Below are 24,158 nucleotides of genomic sequence, written 5' to 3'. Positions count from 1 at the left end.
CTCTCATTGACTTGACTAAGATACCAGTTATCTCCAAACTCTTGGGCTGCAGCTAAAGCCACATTCTTTTCATTAAAGGCCAGGGTTTGATTTAATAGCATGACATCTCTCCAAGTGAGGTCAAAGGTTTGCCCTAGACCCTGTAGGCCATCTGTGTACCTATCAGGATCATCTGAAGACTTCCCCAGGTTTGCCTTGATCTGCTTTAAATCAGAGAGGGAGAAGGAGACATGTACCCGGGTTGGGCCAAAGTCCCCTCCCTCTATAGCTTGAAGGGGACATAACCGATAGCCCGGGGTTTTTCGTGGTCTTTTGGAGATTTCTTTGCTTGTTTCCTTCTGGGTCGGGGAGATTAGAGGAGGCTGATCATTAATAGGAAGCGGAGCTATAGGAACGCTAGGATATGGGGGTAAGCTGAGAGGTCCTCCTGTGGGATGTAAATTGCAAGCTTTGCATAGTTGTGTATTCTTCAATGAAAAGAAAGCTTGGACATAAGGTATTTCACTCCATTTACCTTCCCTCTTACAGAAAAGGTCAAGCTGCAGGGTAGTATTGTAATTTATACTTCCCTCAGGTGGCCATTTTTCCCCATCAGAGAGAGAATATTGGGGCCAAGCTGTAATGCAGAAAAAAATGAGCCACCTCTTTTTCAGGGTTTGTGGGTCAAATTGGTCCCAATGGCTTAGGATGCATTTAAAGGGTGAGTGTTTCCCATCTGAAAGACAAAACCGCGTTGGTTTGTTCCCCTCTTCCCCGCCCAAGAACCCGCAACGGTCCCTGGACCCTGCTGATCGGAATAGTTGCACTCACCGACACAGCAGCAGAAACACCTCTTGCCCAAGAACGTGCAACGGTCCCTGGACCCTACTGATGGGAATAGTTGCGCTCACCAACATAGCAGCAGAAACACTAGTTTTCCTCCTAGACCACAAGGAGGACTGGGGAAGGTCAGATTTAGTGGCCCTTACTGACGCATTCTTGAAAACCTGCACCCTTGCCTGTCCTCCTAGACCACAAAGAGGACCGAGGAAGGTCAGATTTAGTGGCCCTTACTGACACATTCTTGAAAACCTGTTAGAGTCTTAAGCATTCTCCTGTTAGTGTTGAGACTTTACCTCTGTCCTATAAAGATGTTGTGCCCCAAAAATGAACTGGAGGGCCATACCCTGAGGGAGGGAAGGGATCTCCAGAGTTGGAAGAGTGATGCCTTTTGTCCTCACTTCTCATCGTATGGATAGGGAGGATATCATTTCTGAGCTCCCCATATCCTAGCTTCAGGAATATATTTTGTTAGGCCTGCTAGTCTGAGGAGGGATCCTAAAATTCCAGATAAGATAGTCCCCCCACCCCCGATGGGGGCTTTGGGCAAAAAATGTCTTTCCGATTGGTGAGCCCTAGTGCCTAAAGAAGGGAATAGGATCCTGGAGTTTATACTAGAAATCATTCTTATAGGAGAAACTAGGAAAGCACCAGAGACAGTAGTTTTTAGAAGCGGGACTAGCCTCACAGAAGAGAGGCAAGAGAAAGTTTGTCTGACAGGCATTAGGACCCAGGAGGCAAGGGTCAAGATAGATAGGATAGATGGGTGAGTCTCGCTTGGGCAACTTAACTTTGAGAGTTCTGCTCACGGCCGCAGGGTCAACCAACTTGTTGTCAGGACCCCAGAGCTGAATGGCTTTCCTCTCTGTCGACCCTTGGCTCAGCCCAGAAGTGCAGGAAAAGTGGAAGCTGGTTCCAGGCAAACCAACGCTCCCAACTCCGAAGAGTTTGGGGTTGTTAGAGAGCCCTTTCCTAGAAAGCCTGACACCCATGTCTTTAGTCTGGCGGCCGCGTTAGTCACTTTTAACTGGCCGACAGGTGCCCGGTGTTTAGCCCCCAAATTCTAAGGAAAAATAGAACAGAATAGCAAGCGAAAGGGGTCTGATGGTACTCACCGCTTGGCGATAGTCCCTTCATGGTCGCCAAAATGTGTCCGGAATTGGTTCCTTCTGGTGGGTTCTTGGTCTCGTTGACTTCAAGAATGAAGCCACAGACCCTCGTGGTGAGTGTTACAGTTCTTAAAGATGGTGTGTCTGGAGTTTGTTCCTTCAGATGTTCAGATGTGTCTGGAGTTTCTTCTTTCTGGTGGGTTTGTGGTCTCGCTGATTTCAGGAGTGATGCCACAGACCTTCACAGTGAGTGTTACAGCTCTTAAAGGTGGCGCATCCAGAGTTGTTTGTTCCTCCCAGTGGGTTCGTGGTCTCACTGACTTCAGGAATAAAGTTGCAGACCCTCCTGGTGAGTGTTACAGGTCATAAAGGTAGTGTGGACCGAAAGAGTGAGCAGCAGCAAGATTTATTTTGAAGAGCGAAAGAACAAAGCTTCCACAGCATGGAAGGGGACCTGAGCAGGTTGCTGCCGCTGGCTCGGTGGCCAGCTTTATATTCTCTTATTTGGCCCCGCCTACATCCTGCTGATTGGTCCATTTTACAGAGCACTGATTGGTCCATTTTACAGAGTACTGACTGGTGCATTTACAATCCTTTAGCTAGACACAGAGTGCTGATTGGTGTGTTTTTACAGAGTGCTGATTGGTACATTTACAATCCTTTAGCTAGACACAGAGTGCTGATTGGTGTGTTTTTACAGAGTGCTGATTGGTGTGTTTACAATCCTTTAGCTAGTCCCCACTCAACCCAGGAAGTCTAGCAGGCTTCATCTCTCAAAGGTATGAAAATTGTTTTAAATTTGGGCATAACATTGTATTTATGTTGGAGCCAGTACACACAGATACCACAAATACGTTTCTAATAATTCTTATTCAAGAATCAATATTGATATAGATTAAGATGGACCAGGACAGTTGTGAAACTGTTTTTTCATTTTTTTTTTTTTTTTTTTTGAGACAGGATCTTTCTCTGTCACGCAGGCTGGAGTGCAGTGGTGCAATCTCGGCTCACTGCAGCCTTCACCTCCCGGGCTCAAGTGATTCTCCTGCCTCAGCCCCCTGACCCCACCGCAAGTAGCTGGGACTACAGGCTCATGCCACCACATCTGGCTAATATTTGTATTTTTTGTAGAGAAGGGGTTTTACCGTGTTGCTCAGGCTGGTCTTGAACTCCTGAGCTCAGCTGATCCGCTCACCTAGGCCTCCCAAAGTGCTGGGGTTACAGGTGTGAGCCAGCACACCTGGCCTGTTGTGAAACTATTAAAGAGGCTTTATGATATTTTAGGTTCAGTAACAAAAACCTATTTAGAGTTTAATTTTCCATACAGACCTGGTGGCTGGTTTGACACAGAAGTGGAAAAAAGTGTCACTGTATTTGGATCAAACTCCAGCCTGCTGAGATCAGGAAAATGTTTGATCATTTGGTAATAGACAACACTGTGATCTTGATGTAATAGGGTGGCTGTTCTGTCTGAATTTTCCTGGGGTTGTATAGGATTTCTGTGGGGGAAAAAAAATCTGTGGATTGAGTACTGAATTCTATCCTTTTTTAAGCGATCTGACTTTAAACAAGTTAACTTCATTCCATGAATATTGACCAGATTTGTTCACATGTGCCATCCATTGTTCTAAGTACCTAAAATATTATGTGTCTCACTCACCTACCTTATTAGTAATGGGGTCAGTATCTCCCAGTTTCTGTGGTTTTTAGCAGCTTTTTGGAATATAAGTAGTATACAATCTGCCTGTTTTAATTGTATAATTCAGTGTTTTTTAATACATTTACGGATTTGTGCAACCATCATTACAATCTGATTGTAGAACATTTCCATCATCCCAGAAGGAACTTTGTGACTATTTGCAGTCACTCCTCAGCTCCATGAAACCACTAGTGTACTTTTTGTCATTATAGATTTGCCTTTTCTACACATTTTATATAAATGGAATCATAATATGTGGTCTTTTGTGTCTGGCTTCTTTCACGTAGCATAATGTTTTTGAAGTTCATCTATATTGTAGCATGTACTTCATATTCCATTGTATGGATATACCACATTTTGTTTATCCATTCATCAGTTGATGGACATTTGGATTGTTTCCACTTTTTGGCTATTGTGAATAATGCTGTTATGAACATTCTTGTGCAAGTTTTCATGGGACATCTGTTTTCATTTCTCTTGGGTGGATGCCTGGGAGTGGAATTGCTGGGTCATATGGTAAATTTATATTTGGTATTTTAAGAAACTGCCAAACTGTTTTCTTCCAGAGTGGCTGCACCATTTTATATTCCCATGAGTGAGGATTCTGATTTCTCCGTATCTTTGGACAATAACAATACTTGTTATTGTCAGTATTTTTTGTTATAGCCATTTTAGTGGATGTGAAGTAGTATCTCATTGTGGTTTTGATTTGCATTTCCTTAATAACTCATGATGTTGAGTATCTTTTCATGTTCATATAGTCCATTTTAATATCTTCTTTGGTGAAATGTCTATTCAAATCTTTTTTGCCCACTTTTTTTTTTTTTAACTATTTTATTTTTTTAAGACGGAGTCGCACTCTCTTGCCCAGGCTGGAGTGCAGTGGTGTGATCTCGGCTCACTGCAGCCTCCGCCTCTGGGGTTCAAGCAATTCTTGTGCCTCAGCCTCCCAAGAAGCTGGCATTACAGGTGTGTGCCACCACACCCAGCTAATTTTTTGTATTTTTGGTAGAGACAGGGTTTCACCATGCTGGGCAGCCTTGTCTCACATTCCTGAACTCAAGCAATCTGCCCACTTTGGCCTCTCAAAGTGCTGAGATTACAGGTATGAGCCACCGTGCCTGGCTCTTTTTTGCCTGCTTTTAAATTGGTTTTCTGGTCTTCTTATTAATGAAAAAGTTCTTATATATTCTGGTTACAAGTCCCTTATTGATATATAATTTGCAAACATTTTCTCCTATTCTGTGGCTTGGGTTTTGTTTTGCTTGATGGTGTCTTGAAACACAATGTTTACTTTCAATAATGTCTTACTTATTAGTGTTTTTGTTTTCCATGATTCATTGACCATCTGTTGCCCAATAATGATTTTACCCTCCTTTGGATGCTGGGACGTTGGATCTGTTAGCTTTCTGATATTTTCTAACAGATCAAGCTTATTTTCAATACTTGAGTACAGGGGCTACAGAATGAATGTTCTTCATTATTCATTAAACTTATTCTGTTTTGGGAAATTCATCTCAAACATGTTTGTCTTTTTTTAGAGTAAATTAGCATCTACTGCAGATGTTGTCATCCTGAGCATTGACATTTCTTGTAAGGTTTTATTACTTCATGCTAATTTGTTTATGAAAAATTACCATTTGAATATGAAAATTATTTTTATCTCGTAATTGTCCTGTTTAGGCTTATGAATTCTTCTAGAAATCTACCATTCATAGATTATTTTCAAAGTTTCTAAGGTTAATTGCCAATAATTTTTATGGTTAATAATCAAAGAAGACACTTGAGATAGACTTTATCAGAGATAGATTTTATTAGATATAAATGGAAGATATTTTTATCTGGGGTAGGAGGTTGTGATGCCTGACTGTAATGACTAGTTTCAGCTCTTCAAGAAAGAATAAAACCAATTTTGCATTCCAGAACTTTTATTTTGTTTCATGAATACAGCTAAGTAAATTCCATAAGGTTTCTTTGCTGTAGATCAGGGTATCTCAGCTTCGGCACTGTTGATCTTTTGGCCCAGACAATTCCTTGTCTTGTGGGGCTGTCTTGTGCGTTGTAGGATGGATGTTTAGCAGTATTTTTGACCTCTACTCACTAGATGCTAGTGGCATCCCCCTATTGTGATTACCAAAAATGTCTAAAGGTGTTGACCTTTGTCCCCTTGGCAGGATTGGGGAGAATCACATCCCCATAGAGAACCACTGCTTTAGGGGTATATTTAGAACTAGCAATGGAATTCAGAGAAGTGCCCTACCCCTCTAAAATATAGGTAGGAATTGTCCATCAGCTGTGCCACTAGGATTGACAAAGTGGTCTTTGCATGCAGCCCATAAAACTTAGAGGCTGATGTTTCCTGCTTAATCTTTATAAAACCCTTCTCCATATTCTCTCTCCCTTTCCTGATGGCTTCTTTATGTTCTTGTGTGTGTGTCTGACTGCATTGTAAGGTCTTCTAAAAGCAAGCAGAGACCCCCCTCCCAACCCCCCTGCCCGCTGACTTTCCCCAATTATTTTAAGATGAAGCTGTGGTGACCAATTCCAGATGACTATTGGGAGAAAGTAAACTTGAGGAAAAAGAGGAGGACTGGGTTGGATTTCCTCTGCTTCAGCTTTAAAATGTTTCCACTGTGATATAAAAAGCTTAAGAGCATGTGGAAATGCGAATTTAGAGTGTAACCAGAGAAAAGGGGTGTGTCAGGAAGAGGTAATTAAATGTTGTAAGCAACCCAGAATCTCTGTACTATTGTTAAAGCAGTATGTTGCTTTAACTCAATCCAGTTACTCTTCCCTCAGCAAGTCTATACTACTCCAGTGACTCTTACCTCAGCAAGTCCATACTACTCCAGTGATCGACCTGTCATATAAACTGCAACAAATACTGCATAAACTTGCACCAGAAGACTGGGGTATGATTACACAGGGAATCTCAGATATGAGTTTCCTGACATTTGTCTGTAAAGTCAACTCTAATGTTGCACAGTTTTAACCTTTAAATACTACCATGCTACAAAGTCCCTTTCCACTGGAGAGTATAATCTACTTTCAGTATTTAGGGACTAACCTTTTCACAACTACTGCAAAATATTTGACAGAGCAGCACCCACCTTGTATGACATTCTCATGAAGTTGTGGGTAAGAAATTGTAATTGCTTGCAACAGTATGAATCCGATATGATTTTTAAAAGTCTCTCTTTTCGCTTGCTGGTTAATGAAAACTCTAGGTTTTGAATTTTTCCTAAGTCATATTTTGCTCAGTTCTTTTCTTTCATAATGGCTACTTTTCCTTTCAGCTGACGTCAGACTCTGCTGCCTCCTATAATTTTCCTAATTGCCTTCTCTTCTGTCTCAGCATATGCCTTAGCAGTGGAAAAGAAAAATTTCAACTTTATTTTAGGGGGTGGTCTGGGGTGGAAGGGCAAGGCTAGAGCAGCTTAAAGGAGATGGTTATTTCCTGATTGTAATGTATCTTACTAACTCCTCAGTGCATCTGTAACCTACCTCTAGTCAGGAGTGCTGTCACAAATGTGAAAAAAAAGTGAGACGGGAAGAAGGAAATGAATATTTACTGTGCCCAGTGCCTGCACTTTCTTAGACATAGTTTCATTGAATTCATTTAAGCCTTTTGAGGAGTGTTCTCATCCCCATTTGCAGGTAAGGAAATGAGACACCGAGAGGTTAATCTGCCCAAGGCTTTGCAGAGAGCCAGCATGCAAATGCAGGCCTGTCCGACCCCAGGTCTGTGCTGTCTATTTTCCATGCTCTTCTCCCTTCTCGTTAGTACTGGCTTCACAAAGGGAAGAAAGAAGAATGTTGGGTCTCCAGAAGAGTGGATCCCATGAAAGACACTCATATCTGGGGTGAGAGGTTATGATGCTTGGCTGTCAAGGCAGTTTCAGTTTATGAGAAAGAATAAAACCAACTTTGCATTCTGAGAAGAGTGCTGGTTTCCGGAAGGATCATCTTGATTTGAGGTGGCAGCTGTCACTTCCCTCAGGGCATAGAAAATATGATTTAACCACTGGACAACTTTGCTTCACAAAGAATGTCATGATTGGTTAAGTGCACTACTACTGATATTAAAAGTGTACTTAATTACCCTACTACTGAAGGAGACACAAAAAATCCATAACAGTATCAACGTGCCTAGTTTAGAATGCATTTGTCTTTTTTGGCTGAGGTGGATAGGTGAGGACATAAGGTAAGGGTTGTGTGTGTGCATGTTTATATATAAGATAAAATGTGTGTGTGTGTGTGTGTGTGTGTGTGTGTGTAGGAGAACAGATATTTGTGGTGTTTGGGGAATTCACCTTGAACTTCATGTTGCCTTCTAATTCATGCTAAAGAGAGTATCACCTGTTATTGATTCTGAACCATAGAAAGCCAGCTGCCTCTTTTCTTTCATTTGATTGGTTACCACATTTGTACTTTCTCTGAGGGAAGGATCATTATTAGGATATGCAGGGAACAGTAGAAAGCTGATTAAAAAGGGGAAGATGTTGGATTACTGAACTGAAATGTTGCCTTGGCACATGGCTTCCTTCAAAGCTCTTGAATCTTATTTTCTGTAACTTACCATATGAGATTATAGGGAAAAGAAGTTGACCAAGGATGTGAGAAAGTAAATGGGAGTTACTGGAGAATTGATGGCTTTGTAAAAAGTTTCTCAAATCGGGATAGAGGTTTATACTTGCACTTAATACTGAAGGAAAGGTTTATGTTTGCTACTAGAACTGGGTTGGCATCTAACTTCCTTTGTAAAAGCACTACAAATTAACTATTGTAAGCTGTGAAATGGAGTTTGTAGTAACAGACCTGGCAAGTAAACACCTAGTGTTTGTCTCTTAAAAAATGATGTATTACAGCTCCACCAGGTGGCTGCCAACAGTGTGAATGAGACAGGCTGGCATCGACCAGGAGGAGGGGAAAGCTGCTCTTGATTTTCTTTGTGCATATCGGAGTCTACAACATAATAATTTAGTGAAGGACAAAGAAGGGAGCCCACTGCAGGTTTTTCTAGGAAGTCTGGCAAAAAACAAAAAAACAACAAAAAAACCTCAAGATCACTGTGACTCATCTTTGACATATAAATACCTGAATGTCATAGACAGTTTTCTGATGGGTTAATTGTGCTGCAGATCCGTATATAATTGTGCCCCTATTCTGGCTATTATTTTTGGTGTTCCTAAAAGGGCAGAGGATCCTTTAGGTCTATAGACTAGTTTTGGCTTGTGATTATTAGAGACTCAAGTGTGATCCAGCTCAGATGCTAAGTATTGTAACATCACGGTGTAGTAGGAAAGAATGTTGGTGAATTGAATCCAGTTTTAGGCTCTGCTCCTATTAGGCAAGTGGCTTCTTTTTTCCTGGGCCTCACTTTTCTCATCTGTAAAATGAGTGAATTATATTAGCTGCTCTCCAGAAACCTTTAGCCATGTGCACAATTTGAATAATTTCATTTTAATTTGGAAAAGAATAAACTTGTTAAGCATTTGAAAATCAAATAGAAAACATGAGGGAAGAAAGCTATATTTAGTGTAGACATTTACATTTTTTAAATTAAACTCTACATTATGATATTGGTCATAAGAATTAGAATGAGACAGTCTTTACTATTCTCTCCCTAGCTCTAATATGGCACAGATGTGATAATAAAGTCCATATGCAGCCTTGAAGAAAGTGTTTGATTAGACATAAAATGTTAAAAAAAAATCTGATAAGTAAATTGAGCTATCAACTTGTTTTAGGCAGCACAGAGAATAAAACAAAAACCAAAGCCCACTAGCTACTGAAACACTGAAATGTGAAATTCATTTTCCCAACTTATTGGTTCCATTCCTGTCTAGGTTTGGAGAAAAGAGAAAGAAACAGCTTCTTTCTCCATGTTAAGTAAATGTCTTAATCATTTGAAAATGAAAGTATAAAATTGAAATTGTAAGCACTCTGAGTAACAAACATTGTTCTTTTGTGTTCTAAACATTAATAAAATTAGCCATCATTAATGGATCTAAATATTTTATATTGCAGTTAGTAATTTTAAATTGCAGTTAGTAATGCCATTTTAAGTGATTTTATATTTCTCATGTTGAGGAGCAAAGAAAGCATAACCCCAATTTTTTGATTCCAGTTTTTAACAATACAACCAATTTAGGAAATATCAAGAACTGATTATAGCAATGACAGGAATATTAGTCCCCCTGCCTTTGTACTTTGCCCCTTAGCAACAAGTGAATTCATTACTGTATTTTCTTATTTGTGCTTCTCTCCTTTAAAAAATACTCAGTTTGCTATTTTTAAAAATTACCCAAGAATGGGTGGGCACGGTGGCTCATGCCTGTAATCCCAGCACTTTGGAAGGCCGAGGCGGGCGGATCACGAGGTCAGGAGATCGAGACCATCCTGGCTAACATGGTGAAACCCTGTCTGTACTAAAAATACAGAACATTAGCTGGGCATGGTGGCGGGTGCCTGTAGTCCCAGCTACTGGGGAGGCTGAGGCAGGAGAATGGTGTGAACCCGGGAGGTGGAGGTTGCAGTCAGCCGAGATCACGCCACTGCACTCCAGCCTGCGCGACAGAGCGAGACTCCGTCTCAAAAAAAAAAAAAAAAAATTAAGACTGATTTTATGTGGTGGCTCCTTTCACCATTAAAAAGTTAGTTTATACATTTTTTTGCTTTGCTCCTTGTTTTAGTTTCTTTCTTTTATATGTGTATTTATCAGCATATTGTGGTATGTGTGTTAGCTGTGCCAGTATTCAGCTCTTAGAAACACAGCCACGTGTTACTATGCCACCTTCTTGAAGTTTGGAGTGTTAGATTTGAATGCAGTGTAGACTTTGATCTAGTTTTTGTTTTTCTGTGAGACATTTACATGAAAACAACATCTTTGATTTTAATAACTTACCTGTTTCTTCTGTTTATTTCCCCTGAAATTGTCTTAATGCTCCATAAGGGACATAGCAGCTGGTTGCGATGGAATTGACTGACACTAAGTAAAAGATTATGACTTCGGGTAGAAATTAAGTAGAAAGAACTGCTGATTTCTTAAAGAGATGGGATGCACTCAGATTGTCAAATATTGACATAGACCTTCTGTTAATTTAAGAGTAACAATTCTGGTTTTGGTGAAAAAATTTTAAAAGTTAATTTCATGATATGCTTTATATCAAAAATAAAACCTTAAATTTATTTTAAATTTAATTTTTTTGCTAAAAAAAGGGCCGACCTTTTATTCTTCAGAAGATTAGTTCCTCTTAACCACATGATGAAACTTTACTAATAAAAAGAATTCATGCATGTATATATTCATACACACACACTTTATACATAATGCCTAGCAGTCTTTTGGACTAAATAATTTCCCCATAACTTTATGTTGAGCAAAAATGATGGCAACTTTTCAAATATATAATGTTAGCTCTGGGATTTAAAATTTAATTTCTAGTTTTCAGTGTCTTGCTAATTATGAGTTTGAGGCACATTTCATTAATACGTGTTCATCTTAGTATGCATTGACGAGGAGTTTGTGACTGTTTTTCATTATATTCTTCTGATAAGTCAATTAATGGCATGTCATTTTACTTCTATAAGCTGATTTTCCACATTTGTATAAAGTGGAGGTTATGGGTATGGGTGTGAGAGACGGGAGTTTAGGTTGGAACAACTTCTAACTTCTCTTCCAGTTGTAAATACTGTATAACATAATGGAAGCAAAATGCTTCCATGGCTCCATGACCGTGTCTATATTCATTTGTTCACCATTGACTTGTCTCTTACTGTGGGGATTTCCTGTTATATACATGCTGCACATAGATTTCCAAAAGATTTAGTTATAATCTAAAACGTTTATAGTAATTTGCTTGGCTATTACACATTTAAAATTTACCGGAAGTGTCTTGATCAAACAAGAATTTAGGTTGGCTTTCAAAGAATGTGAACAAGGCTGAATATAAATAGGATTGGGGTCATTTATCAGTATCCATTCTTTTATTTCATTAGCTGAATTAATGTCTAAGCATTCAGTCCAAGAAATATATGTAGCTCTTCTATTTTATTAATGGTTTAGCCTTAATCCTATCTTCCTTTTAGTTTGCAATAAGTACAAAATAGTTACAAATTCTAGAAGATTGTTATTGTCTACCTCCTATGAAGTGCTTAAGCAATACAATAAATAGAGCTGTCATTCTTTGTCTTCTACTTGCTGTTTTCTGGATATTTGGTTATATGACTGTTTTTTCCTTTACTACTGTCTAATCTAGTTCACAATGATTTTTGTGTTCTTAAAGAGAAAATGTCAATGACTTAAATTATATCACCATAACTTTTATAATCAGATGATCAGAGAATATAGGATTAAAGCTAATAAATGCAGGGTCCTTTGAAATCCTCACATAAAAGGAAACAGCAAAAGTACCAGCTTTATCTGGTATCTGACTGAGAAAATCAACCAATGTATATTGGTTTTGCACTTTACATGGTAATGTTGTCATTTATTTTTAGATATCCTTGGAACAGAAGATCTTATTGTGGAAGTGACTTCCAATGATGCTGTGAGATTTTATCCCTGGACCATTGATAATAAATACTATTCAGCAGACATCAATCTATGTGTGGTGCCAAACAAATTTCTTGTTACTGCAGAGATTGCAGAATCTGTCCAAGCATTTGTGGTTTACTTTGACAGCACACAAGTAAGACTTTGTTTTCTATGAAGGCTTGAATAAGAAATTATTGCATGCCTTCTTTTTTTCCCATTACATTTTGTCTGACTATCTCTTTTCTGTTTTTGTTTGTTTATATTTTTTGTTCCCTCTAGAAATCGGGCCTTGATAGTGTCTCCTCATGGCTTCCACTGGCAAAAGCATGGTTACCTGAGGTGATGATCTTGGTCTGCGATAGAGTGTCTGAAGATGGTAAGGCCTGTGGATGGGACAGTAGTTGGTACATGCATTTGCCATTCCTTGATAAACTGAGTACATCTGTTTCTTTAACTTAGGACATACATCCCATGTGACTTTATTGCTTTATGAAAATATTTTCAGCTATTTTTCTTTGGAATCTTGTAATACTTACTTTTTTTTTAAGAATGGATACTTCGGGGCTGAGAAATCATTTTCTTTTTATTATTTTAGATGCCTTTAGAATAACATTGACATTAAGGGAAACACATTGAGATTTGTGAAGAATATTGCAGGAATAGTCATGTTTTATTTTCTTTTTACTTATGAAGATTCTTTTGCATATTATTTTAGGTATAAACCGACAAAAAGCTCAAGAATGGTGCATCAAACATGGCTTTGAATTGGTAGAACTTAGTCCAGAGGAGTTGCCTGAGGAGGATGGTAAGTGTTTATGTGTTAGGAGAAAATATGGCACTTAGATATGAGAGATTATTTTAATTCAGGGAAGAAGAATCACAGCAAAATTCAAGAAACTTTTTCCCCCAGCTGTTTCAAGGATTTAAGCAAAATCCATTGATGTAATCTTATACTTAGTGTAATAATTCATTTTTTTGGTTTTACCACCTGTTTTAGAACTTTTGAAAATGTGTGTTTTTCTTATGGATAAAGGTATAGGGCTGCTTTCTAAAATCTTTGTCATTTCCATAATCCTTTTTCCTTTCCCTACTGCTGAAGAAGGAGAGTTAGACCTTCGTAGTAGTTAAAGTTGATGTTTCTTATTTTGAATTCATAGTAACCTAAGGCTGAATTCCCAAGAATCGCAGGGGACATTTCAAATCCATTTGAATGTCTTTTGGACATTTGAAGCCAAAAGATAGACCCCAAATTTAATCCCCCACCTCCACCCCAGGTAGCTCTGCAATTGCTGTCCTCCGCTATTGCTGGACCTTCTATTTCTTCCCCTCTTCTACTCCCCTTCCCCATTTCTTTTCTCATCTTTTCTCCTTTGAAGTACACCTGTTTTGGTATCTACCGGGATAAGAGGGTTTTTGGTTCACCAAAACCTTATAATCTGGTACGAGAGATGAAACTTACAGATAATTGAATTACCAAGTGGAATGTCATAAGTATTATAGAAGAAATAGTAGTGCTGTGGTATTTTAGAGACCGGAGAGCTTATTTTTGTTTAAAAGTGCAGAGAACGTGTTGGCATTGTGACCTCTCATGTGTCAGCTGCTCCATGGGGAAGAAGTTAGAAAAGGTCCTGGGCTTGTAGTGAGAGGACTGCTGGAGAGGTGGCATTGTGAATATGCCAGTTGTTCCAAAAGACATTCTGGGCAGGGGCAACCAACGTGAATTAAAGTACATAGATAAGACATAAGCAGTCATTTCAAGAAACTTGTATTTTTCTTTAAGGAATTAAGAAATATTTTTCTATATTCTGGTTTTATTTATAATTTTTCCAAAATGCTGTTACCTTTGAGAATAAAACCTGCTGGAGAAGAAGAGAACAAAACTGAAATAAAAACTCTGGTTTTTCTCCTTGCTCATTTTAAAGAGTGTTGAAAATTAGCATGTACATCTTTTTCTGTGTTTTTCTAGGTCCCTGAAACTTGTGCCCTGTGTGTATGTGAGCCTGTGTGATTTCTGGCACTAGAATTTTCTCTTTCTCTTGTCCTTGGGAGTCAGTATTTGACTGTTATCATTTTGGAATCTCTGCTCCTTTATACTACTATATTTCTCGTAGCCCTTTGAATAATGTTCTTGTATTCATTCAGCTTAATCTTAAAATGGGTTTTTTGATATGTCATCTTTAGGTAAGGTAATGAAAACCTTCCTAGACTTTTAAAATACAAACTATTCCTAAGCCATATTTCCTCATCTTTTACTTGCATGTATTGTTCAAACATGAATATAGGACTTTATGCTAGTTTGTATTAATTTTCCTCTTACTGGTACTAGCTCTTCATTTCAGACCACATTTTTGGTTCCTGGTTATATCATCTAAAGTATTAGTTATTCTTTTGAGAATTAAGTCATTCACAATTAAGATAAACATGACTTTTAGGTCTTCATCCAGACTTTGGTGGTGATAAACTTATCTTGGTAGAGTATTTTCTTTCTTTATTTTTATTTATTTATTTATTTATTTATTTGAGACAGAGTCTCTCTCTGTTGCCCAGGCTGGAGTGCAGTGGCACGATCTCTGCTCACTGCAAGCTCCACCTCCTAGATTCACGCCATTCTCCTGCCTCAGCCTCCCAAGTAGCTGGGACTGCAGGCGCCCGCAACCACGCCCGGGTAATTTTTTTTTTTTTTTTGTATTTTTAGTAGAGACGGTGTTTCATCATGTTAGCCAGGATGGTCTCAATCTCCTGACCTCGTGATCCACCTGCCTCGGCCTCCCAAAGTGCTGGGATTACAGGCGTGAGCCACCGCGCCCAGCAGAGTATTTTCAATTTAATCACTATATTTCTGTTAGGTTGGCAGGTTGGTATTCTTTAAATGATTCATTGATCCATTAAACAGTTGCTGAGTGCCTGCTGTTTTTCAGGCACTGTGCTAGGCAATGGGCATATGAACTCAGTAAGACAAGATTCCTGCCGTCAAGGAGTTTTCAGTGTAGGGGGAAGGTTACATTAGTAAATCATCAATTGCAGTGCATCTTTCCTCTAGGAGAGATGTGCATAGAGTGGTATTGTTTCTACTTTCTGTGAGAATGGTGTAAGTGATTTGCCCTTGATCAAATAGCTAGTAAGTGGCAGAGCCTGGGTTCAAATTCAGATATTCTGACATGTAACTCTGTGCTCTTCTTGTTAAACCACCCAGGGCTAGGCTGGCCACTAGAGACAGGGTCTGTGTGGATTATGTTCTGTAAACTCGGGAAACTTTCCTTTTTTAACCACATGAAAACTATTTCTGTCATTATTTTCCAGACGCAGCCTTACAATCCTCAGCATCTGCAGGATCTCCATTTCCTTTGTACACGATCATTCCTGTGTTGTAGTTAAGAATACCACCTTTTTTGGTACACTATGGGATTACAATCCCATTATTTTGAGTAGTATCAGTCAAATTCCAGAAGCAGATAGTACTAATAATAAACTAAACTAAGTTGTCGTAATGACCCTTTGCCTGTCTCTTACACTTCTAGTCATTTCACTTCTCACTCAAACTATCTTTCTCTGATCAAGAAGTTCTTCTATAGATATCGATCATAAATAACACTTACTATTCTATGGTTTCCAGCACAGGATAGAGCATTTACATGATTTTATAACATACTGTTAATAAGAGGACTGTTCCTGCCTTCAGGAAACTCATTCTGTGTAGATTGATATCTCTAGTACTGTGCCAGGAATGTGTGTAATAAGTGGAATCTAACATTTTCAGAATATAAATAGATTCCATTGGTGAGGATAACTTTATTATATAACTGCCTTATATTGTGTGTTTAATTGCTTTAGTTTCTAGAATATTCTTTTTTTTTCTGCATGAAAGTTTTTAGTTTATTAATCTTCTCATGAAAAAGCCACAGTGGCCACTGATAACATCCTTGCAGCACCTTTGCTCCTTTGGCTTTTTGCCAGCACTAACACTGGCCTTTGCTGTCTGCCTACCTTCTTCATGCTGTTCTTACATTCCTTTCATTGCTTTCTCAAGGTCTTTTTCTTCTCACACAGGCCATGTCTTGTAAGTCTATGTTTGTGTTCATTTTTGTTTGCATAATCCAAGGAATCGTAAATTATGCCAAAGCCAGTAGTCTTGCCACCACCAAAATGAGTTCTGAACTCAAAGATGACATCTGGTGTGGTCTTGTACATTTTGGCTACTTTTTCCTGAATTTCTCTCTTAGGCAGTGTTGCCTTCCCAGGGTGAAGGACATCAATGACCATTTGTTTTCACTGAAGTAGTTGGTTGGTCATGAACTTTCCAGTTTGGATAGTTACCATGTCATTCATGATGGTGGTCAATCCTCAGACAGCCGAGGAAGAAAAGAGTTTCTCTAGAATATTCTTATTGAGAGCTCCAAGCTCTGTATTTGATTTTTTTCCTTGTATGATGTGAACTAACAACTAAATAAACAAGATAACAAAACCACAGTCATTTGAAAATATGGCTTGGAGGATATATACGTAACTTTTTTTTTTTTTTTTTTTTTTGAGTTGGAGTTTTGCTCCTGTTGCCCAGGCTGGAATGGTGCCATCTCGGCTCACCACAACCTCTACCTCCTGGGTTCAAGCGGTTCTCCTGCCTCAGCCTCCCGAGTAGCTGGAATTACATGCATGCGCCACCACGCCTGGCTAATTTTGTATTTTTTAGTAGAGATGGGGTTTCTCTATGTTGGTCAGGCTGGTCTTGAACTCCCGACCTCAGGTAATCTGCCCTCCTTGGCCTCCCAAAGTGCTGGGATTACAGGCACGAGCTACCGCGCCTGGCCACGTTTTTGTGAATGTATATGTATATCTGTGTGAGTGTTACATATAAATATATATATTTCCCCTCCCTATTAGATGACTTCCCAGAATCTACAGGAGTAAAGCGAATTGTCCAAGCCCTGAATGCCAATGTGTGGTCCAATGTAGTGATGAAGAATGGTAAGTAACTTGGGACTCAAGTCATTTTTTTCCTCTTGTTCCTTGTAAGTTTTAAATTATTCAGATATATGTGGAACCATTAGTGCTATGTGAAATCTGTAGATTTGTTCCAATTTCAGTTCGCTGATTGAAGGAAGCGCCAAAAGTAGCATTTCTAGGAATTTTTCATATATGTTTAATAGTTAATTCAGTAAGAATTTAGAGGTTGCTTGTAATACACCCAGCATTGTCTTTGGCTTTGAGAAGTACCTCCAAAATTATAAGACATAGACCCTATTATTAAGGAGCTCCTAGTCCAGCTGTGAAATTCAAGCCTGTACTTTTCAAATGCCAGGGAACTATGCAAGGCAATCTGTGATGAGTACAGATGACTGATGCAGGCAGTAAAGTGCATAAAATCAGAAACATGGCTGTTGTGTTAGGCTTAAGTATAGAGAGAGAGCTTCAAGGAGAAAGTGTGTCCTGACAGTAGTTTTCACAGGAAGCTCAAGATTTGGACTAATGAAAGGGGAGAACGGCTAGTGGAGAAGGAAGCATGACATAGAGAATAACAGTTCTATGTTCTGACCAGCCTGGACAACATGGTAAGAGCCCATCTCCATAAAAATTAGCTGGCCATGGTGGTATGTGCCTGTGGTCCCTGCTACTTGGGAAACTGAGGAGGGAGAATTGCTTGAGCCCAAGAAGTCAAGGCTGCAGTGAGCTGTGGTCATGCCACTGCACACCAGCCTGGGCAACAGAGAAGGACCCTGTCTCAAAAAAAAAAGTTGTGTATTCTAGGGTCACTAAGAGAATATCACCTAGCATTTGGAGCTAGCTTAGAGAGAGGCCTGAATGCCAGTCAGGAGAATTTTGGCTTTTTCCTGTAAAAATTGGTGAGTCACTGGAGATTTTTAAATAAGGGGTTGATGCAAAGAAGGTGGTGTGCAGGGAGGTTTGGCAATTGAAGAAAGCCAACATAGAGTCTGAAGTTAAGGGAGACCAGAGCTTTTGCAGCAGTTCAAGAGTGAGGTGCTGGGGCCCGGGGTAATGTAGTGGCAGTGGCCATGAGACAAAAGGCTGGATCTGGAGTGCAGTCTGAAGAGGGTAGTGCACACTGGCCTCTTACCGTCTGTATTGGTTCCCTAGGGCTATGGTAACAAAGTACCGCAAACCATATGACATAGAACAACATGAATGCATTGTCTCATAGTTCTGAAAGCCAGAAGTCCAAAATCAGGGTGTTGGCAGGGCCATGGTCCCTCTGAAGGTGCCAGGGAAGGATCTGTTTCAGGCCTCTCTTCTAGCTTCTGGTAGTTCCTTAGCTTGTGGCAGCATAACTCCATCCTTCACATGAAGTTTTCCCTGGGTGCCTGTCTGTGTCCACATTTTCCCCTTTTTATAAGCACAACAGTCACATTGAAGTAGGGATCTACCTACTGCAGTATGACCTCATCTTAATATATCTGCAGTCAACCTGTCTCCAAATAGGGTCACATTCTAAGATATTGGAGGTTAGGACTTCAGCATACGAATTTGGTGGGGGATACAATTCAGTCCATTAACACAGTCTTTCAGGAATTGCTTCCTGTATAGGGTTTTTCTGTCTTACATCTCTTGGCTGCCTCAACAAGTATGCTGAGTGAGACACTACAGAAGGGAATGAGAAAAATCATATTTTACAGCCAGGTGAGGTGGCTCACACCTGTAATCCCAGCACTTTGGGAGCCTGAGGTGGGCAGATCACAAGGTCAGGAGATCAAGACCATCCTGGCCAACATTGTGCTACTCCGTCTCTGCTAAAAAAAAAAAAAATACAAAAATTAGCTGGGTGTGATGGCACGAGCCTGTAATCCCAGCTACTCAGGAGGCTGAGGCAGGAGAATCACTTGAACCAGGGAGTCAGAGGTTGCAGTGAGCCGAGATCGTGCCACTGCACTCCAGTCTGGCGACAGAGCAAGACTCCATTTCAAACAAACAAACAAAAAAAAACCACACAAAATGAAAAATCATGTTTTACAGTGAGCTTACCCCATCTTCCCTGATAAAGGTCGAGTAGAAGACCAGTTTTATAAAAATAGAATATTTCACTTCAATTTTTGGTAGACCCTTGAGTGTTAAGTGAGATTGGCACCCTTTAGCTTTCCTGAGGTCTGATCTAACCCTTGTCGTCATTAGAGAAGCTCCTTCTGGCATAATAAGGTACTCCTTCCTCTCCTTTTCTACCCCTCTCTCCATCCTCCTTCCTCCTTTTTTCTTTCTAGGAGGAATCTTATTGTGTCTGTTAAATTGAATTGCAAGGGTGCTAGATTCTATTTTATTGATGTAGCAATCTAGATAGATCTAGAAAGAACAAGGAGTTTTTTTGGGTTTTTTTTTTCCTTCTCCAACTCTTTTTTTTTTTTTTTTTAAGACGGACTCTCGCTCTGTTGCCCAGGCTGGAGTGCAGTGGCACGATCTTGGCTCACTGCAACCTCTGCCTCCCGGGTTCAAGCAATTCTCCTGCCTCAGCCTCCTGAGTAGCCAGGATTACAGGCACGCACCACCACTCCCAGCTAATTTTTGTATTTTTAGTAGAGACGGGGGTTTCACCATGTTGACCAGGCTGGTCTTGAACTCTTGACCTCGTGATCTGCCCACCTTGGCTTCCCAAAGTGCTGGGATTACAGGCGTGAGCCACCCCGCCTGGCCCTCCAACCTTTATTTTAGGTTCAAGGAGCACACGTGCAGGTTTGTTACATGGGTAAATTGTGTGTTGCTGGGGTTTGGTGTGCAAATGATTTTGTCACCCAGCTCACAGGTAGTGAGCATAGTACCTGATAGGTAGTTTTTCAACCCTCACCCTCCTCCTACTCTCTCCCCTCAAGTAGGCCCCAGTGTCTGTTGGGCCTCTTTTTATCTCCATGTGTATTCAGTGTTTAGCTCCCACTTATAAGTGGGAGCATGTGTTAATTTGTTTTTTGTTGTTGCTGCTTTTAATTCACTTAGGATTATGGCCTCCAGCTGTGTCCATGTTGCTGCAAAGGAGATGACTTTGTTCGTTTTTATGCCTGTGTAGTATTCCGTGGTGTATGTGTACCACATTTTTTTAATCCAGTCCACTGTTGATGGGCATGTAGGTTGATTCTGTGTCTTTGCTATTGTGAATAGTGCTGTGATGAACATACACATTCATGTGTCTTTTTGGTGGAATGATTTACATTCCTTTGGGTGTATACTGAGTAATGGGATTGCTGGGTTGAATAGTAATTCTATTTTAAGTTCTTTGAGAAGTCTCCAAACTGCTTTCCACAGTGGCTGAACTAATTTACAGTCCCACCAGCAGTGTATAAGTACTTCCCTTTCCTCTGCAACCTCACCAACATCCGTTATTTTCTGACTTTTTAATCATAGCCACAATAAGGAGATTTTCATTTATGTGGTTATCTCTCTGTTACCAGAACAAATTCAAATTAAGGCTTGGTCCTTCTCATTCATCTATTCAGCAAATCCTTGTTAAGCATTTACCATAGGAAGGCTATAAAAATAAGATTTGGAACATAAACTGGATCAATTTAGAATAAAATTATATTCAATGGTGCTTGTTATATTTATGAGAACTATTTTCACAAAATTTTCTTTGGCTTTATTCACTTTTTGAAAAATCTGTGTCCCAAGTTCATATATTAAAGAACTATTGCCTTGTAATGTACACTTATGGTTGTAAATTGAGAAGCTGGACTAAACATGCTTTATTACTTTGGAAGTGTGGTCAAATGTGTTTCCTGAAAAAATGCCATTTTACTTGTTTTAGACACTAAACAATATTCTTAAAAGAACTACAAAGCAAGGAGGTACATTGTGGATTTTTTCATGGTTCTTTGCCCTGAGGTTTCCTCGCTTTCTTTTTTTTTTCTTGACAGTACTGGTACATTAGTTTCCTGTTAACCAAAAAACAAAATACTGCCATTAATTAGCTTAATTTCATGTTTAAGAGGATCCTGGTGTATGTGGTATGAAGATACAATGAATGACATTTTGATGCAACCCAGGTCTTAGGAAGTGTGAAGGATATCCTTTTAGAGCCCTGCATCTTATTTTAGAGACAAAGCTCTCTATGGATATATGGTGGGTCATACTACTCTTCCAGGGTAACCTACCTCCTATGCTGTTTTTAGAGCCTGCTTTGCTGGTGATCCGTCTGTGTGCCCAGTGAACTGTGCCTTCCTCAGCCTGCTTTTCTTGAATGTCCAAGTGTTGTCTGCCAGCAGGTGCTCAGACTGGTTTATTTGTTTTAGGGGTCTGTGTTTTTCCTCCTCTTTTTTCTTTTTTATTTTCTCCCCTTTTCTCTTTTTAAAATTGTGGTTAAATATACACAAGATGTGGTTAAATATACATAAGATTTACCATTTAAAATATGCATTTCAGTGGCAGTAAGTGCATTCACATTGTTGTACAACTGTTGCCACTAATAAAAATTTTTAAACCAAAAAGTTTTTTTAATTAAAAAGTTGGTTGACAAAGTAAAAAAAAAAAATAGAGGTATTGGTTACCTTTTTCAAGACATTAATAATGACCAATTTTTGTTGTTGTTTTGGTTCGAAAAATTACTGTAATCACAATTGATTCTTTGGGATTATTACATTGGGAAATTATATAATGCCAGTTGATTATTTGGGATTATGTATTGTCTAGTTAGTATTTATTGAGCAGTAATAGAACATTTACGTTATGTCATGCCACTAATTTTGTACAGTTGCAGAAAAATATTTGTTTGAAACTCTTTTAAAAATATTTAAATATGCTCAATTTGAAAAAACAATTCCAGCTCTTGTAAGGATTATGAACATCTAGCTGTTGCAACAAATGGCCCTGAAAACACACAAATCTAACTCAGGTTTTATTTCTTTGCAGTTTCTTGGACATTGATATTCAAAGGTCAAATATTTAATCTGAAAATCTAGGTAATTAAAAACGTAAGAGATGAATTGCATTCCTTCCTGCCCTCCACCCAGATAAATTGGATGTGTTATCTATATGGGAATTCATGATTTAATATGTGATTATTATAAGTCTGAACAACTTAGTTGGTTATAGGATATCTTCATAACTTTTTTCCTTTAGTGTCTTCTTAAAAGTTAGTAATACACAAGCAACCAAAGAAAAAAAATAGATAAATTGGACTTCATCAAAATTAAAAATGTTCATACTTCAAAGGACACTGTCAGGAAAGTGAAGGATAAAAGATAACCCTCAAAATGAGGGAAAATATGTGTAAAACATGTATCTTATGAGGATCAGCAGAATGTATCTAGAATATATAAAGAACTCTTACAACTTAATAATAAAAAGACAACTAATCCAGTATAAAAATGGTAAAGAATTTGGATAGGCAAGAAAATACACAAATGGCCAGTAAGAACATGAATAGATGCTTAACGTTGGCCAGGCATGGTGTCTCACGCCCGAAATCCCAGCACTTTGGGAGGTTGAGGCAGGAGGATTGTTTGAGGTCAGACATTCAAAACCAACCTGGGCAACATAGTGAGAACTCTGTCTCTACAAAAAAATTTTAAAAATCAACCGGGCCTGGTGGCATGCACCTGTAGTCCCAGCTATTGGGGAGGCTGAAGCAGGAAGGATCACTTGAGCCTAGAGTTCAGTGCTGTGATGATCTAAGATTGTGCCACTGTACTCCAGCCTGGGCAACAGAGTGAGACCCCAATTCGTATTAAAAAAAAAAAAGAAAAGATGCTTGTCATCATTAGTCACCAGGAAAATGCAAATCACAACAATGAAATACCACTTCACACTTACTAGGATGGCTAGGGTCAGAAAGATAATAACAAATGTTGGTGAGGATATGGAGAAATTAGAAACCTTGTACACTGATGGTGGGAATATAAAATGGTGCTGCAGCCACTTTAGAGAGTTTAGTAGTTGCTCAAAAAGTTTAACATAGAATTACCATATGACCCAGCAGTTCCACTCCCAGCTATATACCGAAGAGAACTGGAAACATGGGCACACAAAATAGTGTGTATAAGTGTTCATAGCAGTATTATTCATAAATGCCAAAAAGTGAGAAAAACTGCTGAAAACAAAATGTGGTATATCCATACAATGGACTGTTATTCAATCATAAAAATGAAGCATGAATATATGCTACAATGTGGATCAACTTCAAAAACATTATGCTAAGTGAAAAAAGCCTGACACGAGAGGCTACATATTATAGGATTTCATTCATATGAAATATCCAGAATAGTTAAATTCATAAAGATAGAAAGTAGATTAGTGGTTCCCAGGGGCTGGGAGGAGAGGTTGCTTATGGGTATGGTATTTCTTTCTGGGGTGGTGAAAATGTTCTGGAATTAAATGGTGATGATGGTTGCACAACTTTGTGAATATACTAAAAACCACTGAATCATACATTTTTAAAAGGCTGGATTTTATGATATGTAAATTAAATCTCAATAAAAAGAAAGAAAAGAAGGAAATGATACCACCAATGATGATAATAATGGTAATAGTAGAAAAGGTGGTGGTGATGATAGAAAAGGGAGAAGTGGCAGTGATACTAATAGCAGCTGATAGTATACGTGCAAAATCTTATTTAATCCTCACAAAAGCCATATGAGTTAGGCTCAGTGGAGCCAAATAATTTGCCCAAGGTCATATAGCTCATCAGTTCTCAAACGTGTTTGCACATTGGAATCACCTGGGAACTTTAGTCACCTGGGAAGCTTTTAAAACCTATGCTACCTGAGCCTCACCCAAGGGAGCGGCAGCTACAGTATTTTTTAAGTGCCTCCGGGATTCAAATATACAGCCATGGTTGACAACCACTGACATAAATGATAGTCTTCTAGTTCTAACTTGTAAGAGTCTGTGTTGAATCCATGGGAATAAATTCAGCATTTTGAAAGCCACATTAGCCCCTTGCCTGACCTTGCTTTCTCTAATTCCTAAATTATGTAGTATTGAAAAGTGACTTTTGGCCAGGTGCGGTGGCTCATGCCTGTAATCCCAGCACTTTGGGAGGCCAAGTTGGGCAGATCAGTCGAGGCCA

The 24,158-nt window shown here is 39.1% G+C and overlaps 1 protein-coding gene and 1 pseudogene across 6 annotated transcripts in view; one reads left to right on the top strand and one right to left on the bottom strand.

Annotated features, from left to right (window-relative positions):
• Positions 1–24,158, top strand: part of AAGAB (alpha and gamma adaptin binding protein) — a 57,625-nt gene that overhangs the window by 10,324 nt on the left and 23,143 nt on the right. For all 6 annotated transcript variants that reach the window (XM_063795212.1, XM_009429418.5, XM_001174780.7 and 3 more), the window contains exons 2-5: positions 12,130–12,320; positions 12,446–12,542; positions 12,882–12,971; positions 17,045–17,128. In XM_063795212.1, coding sequence (XP_063651282.1) covers positions 12,509–12,542; positions 12,882–12,971; positions 17,045–17,128 — 208 coding nt within the window. In that variant the 5' untranslated portion in view covers positions 12,130–12,320; positions 12,446–12,508. The remainder of the gene's footprint in view (positions 1–12,129; positions 12,321–12,445; positions 12,543–12,881; positions 12,972–17,044; positions 17,129–24,158) is intronic.
• On the bottom strand, positions 16,033–16,492 carry LOC129137236 (small ribosomal subunit protein eS24-like; annotated as a pseudogene).

This window comes from Pan troglodytes, chromosome 16 (assembly GCF_028858775.2).
Source record: "Pan troglodytes isolate AG18354 chromosome 16, NHGRI_mPanTro3-v2.0_pri, whole genome shotgun sequence".
Lineage (NCBI taxonomy): Eukaryota > Metazoa > Chordata > Mammalia > Primates > Hominidae > Pan > Pan troglodytes.
Note: the sequence above shows the minus strand (reverse complement) of the source record. Positions and strands in the feature narration are given on the sequence as shown.